Source organism: Galleria mellonella, unplaced genomic scaffold (genome assembly GCF_026898425.1).
Source record: "Galleria mellonella isolate WM207_F2 unplaced genomic scaffold, CSIRO_AGI_GalMel_v1 utg64, whole genome shotgun sequence".
Lineage (NCBI taxonomy): Eukaryota > Metazoa > Arthropoda > Insecta > Lepidoptera > Pyralidae > Galleria > Galleria mellonella.
This window is the reverse complement of record NW_026442133.1, coordinates 6,994,424-7,001,198: the sequence shown is the minus strand read 5'-3', so window position 1 is coordinate 7,001,198 and position 6,775 is coordinate 6,994,424. Positions and strand designations below refer to the sequence as shown.

General features: G+C 31.5%; 1 protein-coding gene across 1 annotated transcript; it reads right to left on the bottom strand.

Annotated features, from left to right (window-relative positions):
- Window positions 1–38: 38 nt before the first annotated feature.
- Window positions 39–5,638, bottom strand: LOC113512355 (lysine-specific demethylase lid-like). Its single transcript, XM_026896182.3, has one exon. The coding sequence runs from the start codon at window positions 5,245–5,247 to the stop codon at window positions 2,806–2,808; it is 2,442 nt and encodes an 813-aa protein (XP_026751983.1). The 5' UTR covers window positions 5,248–5,638; the 3' UTR covers window positions 39–2,805.
- Window positions 5,639–6,775: the final 1,137 nt, after the last annotated feature.

The following is a 6,775-nucleotide window of genomic DNA, read 5'->3' as shown; positions in this document are numbered from 1 at the left end:
CCTGATATATTTTCATACATTTTTTAAATAAATTGCACTACACAACTAAATGTTTTATTCGTAATAACCGCAATAACGATTTGGTAATTTCGATTTCAGCTTGCTCAATCATTTTAAATGCATTTTTTAATGTTCTTAGAGCTTGTGAAGTAAGCGAACGCCTGCTTCAAGTGTACATTTTTTACTAAACGCCATGTTTATTGGGGATTTGTTATATTTGTTAGTCCTAAATGAGTATTTATAAAAAATATTTACATGTTATATAACAGATCAACAACAAACATTACATTTAATATATACAAAAAAGGTAATTTTAAAATGAAACTTTTTCATTTTGAGATAAAGAAGTTTTAATTAGGTACTCGTTAATATTACAATCATCTAAACCAACAATACTCACAATTTCATTAATGTCTTCATAATTCAGTAAATTGCAAATAAATCTAATCACAGTGCAAATAAAGTCACACACTTGAAATTAATAATTGACAGTCATTTCGCGTTACCTAATATTCTTAAGAGTAAACCATCAGTCAGTCAAACGTTAACATAAAATTAAATTATTGAGAAAATGTGAATAAACATAAAAAAAAAAACTATTCTTATTGATATTTTATAACATTTATCAAGTGGGAAGATACCGACAATATAAATTCAAGTAAATTACAATGATGTCGAGTTGACAACCATAATTACTATACTTATTTTTAAAAGTTACGTTCATTTTTAATTATCTCTATATACATGTACAACGGGAATTGCATACGGAGGAAATTATCGGAAATGTTAAACATAAGTTCATAAAATTCCCGTTGTGTATGTACATATATAGACATTACTATACTTAATTAGACACAAAACAATAATTGTTCCACCTATGAAACTGAGGTCAATGTAGGTGATGTCTACTTAAAACATAATTCACACTCAATACTTGCAACGAGGGTATCATAACATACAGAGGGTGAAATCGAGATCATGAGCACCTTTTAAATGAGTGCTTTACCAATGAAACTAAACATTTTTCACAATGAAGAGTAAAAAAAAAAACAATAATATTCAGCTATTATCACTACTAATTGAGACATGTCACGTACGCAGTAAAAATTTGAAAAATTTTACCGCCTTTCGTTTCTTCCTGTTCGTTTAGGTTTTTCAAAATCACCCGTATTTCCATAGCGAGCGTTACAAAGTATCGCTGGTTTTATTATTACATTAATGTATGCAAATTATTATTGCATTAATATCAACCAAATTAAAAACAAGTACTAGGTGACAGGTATTTTATACAAAATAAATAGTAGTCGAGGATACGGTTCGCCTGATGGTAAGCGACCACCACAATGCCTGAACACTTGTAACACAAAGATATTACCAACATGTTACAGACTCCTCAAATATTAAGATCTTAAATTACAGTACCCGACAATGTTACATCCTTCAAAGCAAATTTTCGGTTTTGAACTTGTCATGTTACATACATACACATTCAATTACTTAGAATTTTTTACAGTAAGCTTCAAGTTAATTTATGTAATGTATTTTGTATCTACATAAAATTTATCAATGAGATCATAAAAAATATGCGTAGTTAGGCAGATCTTATTTTTCGTACACACCTTACTTACTGCTCCTCTGTAATCAATAACTATTTCAAATAGATACATTTGAAAGTTTCTGTACACTTTATAACAACCAAATAGATTCACAATTTATAAGCAATAAAGTAATTGAGTAGATAATTAGTATATTTATTATGTAGTCAATATATACTGAATTTCTTTCCAGATAACATTACATACATATCTCTTAAAGCAAAGGCATATGGCAAGATGTTTAACAGTAAGTCTGCTCTGCGAATTGTTAATGTTAATCTACTTATTGAATCTAATTTGATTCAGGGAATGAAGATGGAACAAAAGCCAAATTTTTGAAAAATATAAGCATAGCCTAGATACACCTTCTGTTTCTGGTTCTGAACAAAATTAAAATTTCCATCAAAACAAAAAATTATAAACAGAATCAAATGTCAAGAATAAAAAAGAAAACATTCGCAAAGATCTCATAATACTAACTTTATGGGAATATAATAACTAGCAAAACTTAAGTTCATGCAAAAAATCCAGTACTCCCCTAACTTTCCCCAAGTACTATAGTCTATTTTCTCCAATCTAAGGTATTAACTTGTAAGTAAATTCATAGATTACTGAAGGGGGAAGCCGATAATTAAACTGCCAATATTGTTTTTAAAATTAAATTGCCATATTTTACTGAATATATACATAATTATATCAGGTTCAGATGCAAGTATTTATTTATACAGTATTTTAATCTTAATGTTTATTATGTCACGGTGGGATTTTTACATTAATACCAATATATAATAAGACAAAATAATTACCCATTTCAATTAAGAAAATACCACACACCACACAATCATATCAATCCAATCTCTTTCTAGATATACATGAAATCAAATATTTACACTTTCTGAAACTAAAATATCCAGTCATATTAATATAAACTTAACTATTCTTAGATGCATTAGTCAATATAATTTAAGAAAAAAAAATACAAGGTATATTTCGTAGCATCAATTTAAGTTCAAAAATAGACATATAATTTAAAATTAAATCAAAATTATACAATCAATGACAAGCTGCCTATCTATGATGATAATTAGAAAAAATAAAATTCTCTTGCAATATTACCATCAGAACATAAAAATAGGTGTAGTTTAAGAGATGTAATCTAATTTTATAAGAATGTAAAATTTTGTACTAATACACAAGTTACAGTAAATTTTCAATCATCATCTAATTCTATTACAATTGGTTCCACATTTTCTGTGGCTTTGGTATACTCACTTTTCAATTGTGTTAATAAAATACAGTTTGGTATTTTAAGATCATCAGCTTCATCTACCAAAACTTTTAATTTTTGGAGTCTACCAATATCAGGTGCCGTAGGGAGTAATATGTTTTTTGTTTCCTTCATCCATTTATCAAAACTATTTACTCTTAAATCAATTGTTTGTAACATAATATGCAACTCATCCATATCATAGCGATAATTAAGAGTCTTTTTTTCCATAGCACATTGACAAAATGTATTTGCATGTTGTAAACATGCCATATGTTTACAATCAGCACATGAGACTGAAGACAAAAAACATGTTGTTTTACACACTTCACAAAGGCGTTCATCATCTCCAAGCAATTCAAATGCTGTGCGGCATACATTCTTTAAACCTTTTTTTGCAATTAATGCTCGAAGTGTACCTTCTTCTTCAGTTGCACGTACCAACTCTTTTTGTGTTTCCAATGCTGTTTCTAAATCAAGGCGATCACCATCCAAGGCCATTTTACAAATGAGCTCATCATGTGAAAATACACAAAATCTCTTTAAATTTTTATAATGCATAATGCATTCACGGCCAATTTTTAACCAATCAGGAGGTGCAAAATTAACAGCTTCAGCAAAATTGTATCCCTGGTTAAAACCAGCATGATATGCTCTAGGAAAAGTAACAACAAATTCCCCTGCTTGTTGATCAGTTCTGTATATTGGTACACCTGCAGCCATTAATATATTTGGGTTCATAATTGTGACTAGTTGATGTAATAAATCTGGTTGAGATTTGAAAAGATCTGGTGCAGCTGCTTTCATTGCATTTTCAAGCAGTTCTGCCCCACTCCCTGGCACACCATACCATGTTTTTGCTTCACCCCAATGCAAGTAGTTAATGGAGTAACTCCAATGATCTTCATTATGCCAACAAAAAGCTGAAAAACACATACCTACATACATCCATGGTACAGTCATTCCAGATATATCGGCATTAATAAATCTTAAAACAGACCCTTCCAATACTGGAAGATTGTTTAAATTCCATCCTGAATCAACATATTCTTGATCACTTGGATATAAATTTAAAGAAGACTTTGTTGGAAAGCCAGAACCATGATCCATAGAATGTAAATCAGCACCATACTCTACTGTTACATCTTCTTCTACTGAGGATATAATTCTCCAAAATTCTTTCTCAGCAACATTTGTAGGTACTAAATGTCCTGACATACCAAAATAATCAGATTTAAATTTATCAGCCATTTCCCCAAATTGTTGAAGAGTATATTCCCTTTCAGCCTGAGCAAACCCAAATGCCTCTGCTGGTTTATGAACCTCCTCCGCAATGCAACAGGGGCAACGCCAATCACCATCTGGCACTGAATTAAGTGGTGGTTTCAAGCAAAATGTATGATAAGTATCAGAGCAACCATTACAAATCAAAAGTAAATCATCCCTATTATCTTTTTGACAAATTGCACACACATAAATAGCTAAAGGATCCATATCATATCTAGGTCTCTTTCTTGACTTAGTAATATCAAATTCTTCATCATTTAGTCCAGGCATTTTTGGGCCTGGGCCATAACAAGCTAGTCTTCTCAATTCCCTGTTACGCCTTATTTCATCACTTTCAATTTTATTCTTTGTATGCTCAGTTTCAGCTCCAATAGTATCAGATTCAATTTTTGCTTTTTTAATTCCTACATGTGACTTATCATCTATGTCATCCTCAGTGCTAGTCTTTATTATAGACTCTACTGGTATTGCCTTGAATAATGGTTTAGCTGTTTCGCCATCTTTTGCCTCATTTTTTATTTCGGTCTTTTTAACAGTTTTTAATATGTCAGCTTTGCTTTTTTCAAATATTTCATATGGAAGTAATATTTTTTCATAATTGCATCTAAGAAAATTCATTGTGTTCGCGTTTTGACTATATCCCATAGCATTCGCAATTTTACGCCATTTTTTCGGAGAGTTACAATTTTCAAAACCTCCCTCTTCATCCACCCAGAATTTAAGACAATACAAGTCTAAGGTTTTGTTCTCTATCATGGGAATTTTCAGAGGTGAACCTTGTAGATCCCAAAACTTTAAAATCTTTTCGAGAAACAATAATTTCAAACGTGTTATGGCTTCCAATTCATTTACTTTTTGTATTCGTGGGACAAATTTCAGTTTATCTACATCCAACGAAAACGGTGGCTGCCATCGTGCTGGAGGCTTAATTTTGCATATTCCTGTTTTTTCTGCGACAGGACGTATTTTGGCAATGTATCCCAGAGGATCTAAAAATTCTTCGGGCGTAGGCTCAAATATAGGTGCCTCGGGTGGTGGAGTAAAAGTAAACTCAGCACTTTTGTGCATGGCATTTTTTTGAATATTTTTGCTGTCCATTTTAATACATTTATTATGACAAATCCAAACAAAAACCACTATCAAATGTTTACGACGAACTTTTCGTTCATAAAGTGTACGTGACTTTTCGCCATGTGTAAATGGCTCCTAAGTTTTAACAAGCAAACATTGATTACAATAATTTCACTATTTTTGTACTTAGGTATGTTCAAGTAAGCATTAACAAATTGTCCACTTTCTACAGGATAGAAATTTTCACAACACAAGTTTCAAACATAAACATTTTCACTGTTAAATCATATTTATTTACCGTGATATCGATCACCAACTGGTACATAAATACTTATAATATATATATGTATACAATAGTATAACGTACCGGCCGATGCCGTGACGTGACGTGCCAACAACAAAGATCTTCACGAAGACGATCACGATAATCAAGAACATAGATACTTAAATTATTATAGAGAATGCAAGCCAATTAAAAATTCAGTACTCTGTGGTCATTTGACGACAAATCTGAAGTACCATATATTGTCATTTGATTGCTACTTCTGTAAAGCATGCAGCAATTTTTTTTAATGGATGATAATGAAATGCTAACTCCACCTGCGCTATCGGTATACACTGGCAGGGCACTAGTGAGAGATGATAGATGAGTCAGAAGCAGGTCAGTTAGCCCATCGTGGCGAATGCAAGAAGTATTAATTACAATGGTTTCCAGGGGGAACCGCCTGGAGGTCGACCTGACAGGGCTTGCTACCAACGTGGTCATTACTGCACATTACTAACAATCCCTTTCCCCCGACTCAGCAATCAGGAAACAATCATACTACGTAATAAATTATATTTTTACTCAAATAGTAATTCTTCACAAAATACTGGTGCCTAATATATCGTAAGCATTTATCATCTTCATAGTTTGAAAATATCTTAAATTATGAAGTAATTACATTGTTAATGTAAAAGAGTAACCGTAATAACATATATGTTAGAGCGAGATAGACATATAGGTCACACACCTATATACTTGTATTAGCTCGAAGCTTATTTAGGAGGAGCAACAACAAAAAGTATATATATATATATATATATATATATATATTCTTTATTGCACTAAAACATACAGTAACAACAATAAGTTAATAACAATGTTAGCAAAGGCGAACTTATCTCTAAAAGAGATTTCTTCCAGTCAACCTAACGCAGTGGCAGTGGCAAAGTAACAGGAGTTAAAGTTTTAAGTGAAATTAATTTTAAGTAAATGTAGTTAAGTTTATTATAATAAGCGAGTGAACGTTGATGTTGTCTTTGTAGAACGATGATGTAGGTTAAATTGGCCCATCATAACGACCTTAAAAAGAATTAAATACTATGGTTTTTAGGTCAGGAGGAACCACTTATCAACTGACTTAAAAAGAAGAAGGTTCTCAAATCAGGTATATTTTCTACCGTATAAATCCATCCATAACTCGAAAATACTTTTTTTTATCTGACAGCATGTACCATAGATATATAAAAAAGTAGACCAAAAGCAGACTTAAGCGTAAAAATTTTTACACCA

Excerpts from the sequence above, each read along its gene's own strand:
- LOC113512355 (XM_026896182.3), bottom strand. The coding sequence starts at position 5,247 with ATGGACAGCAAAAATATTCAAAAAAATGCCATGCACAAAAGTGCTGAG.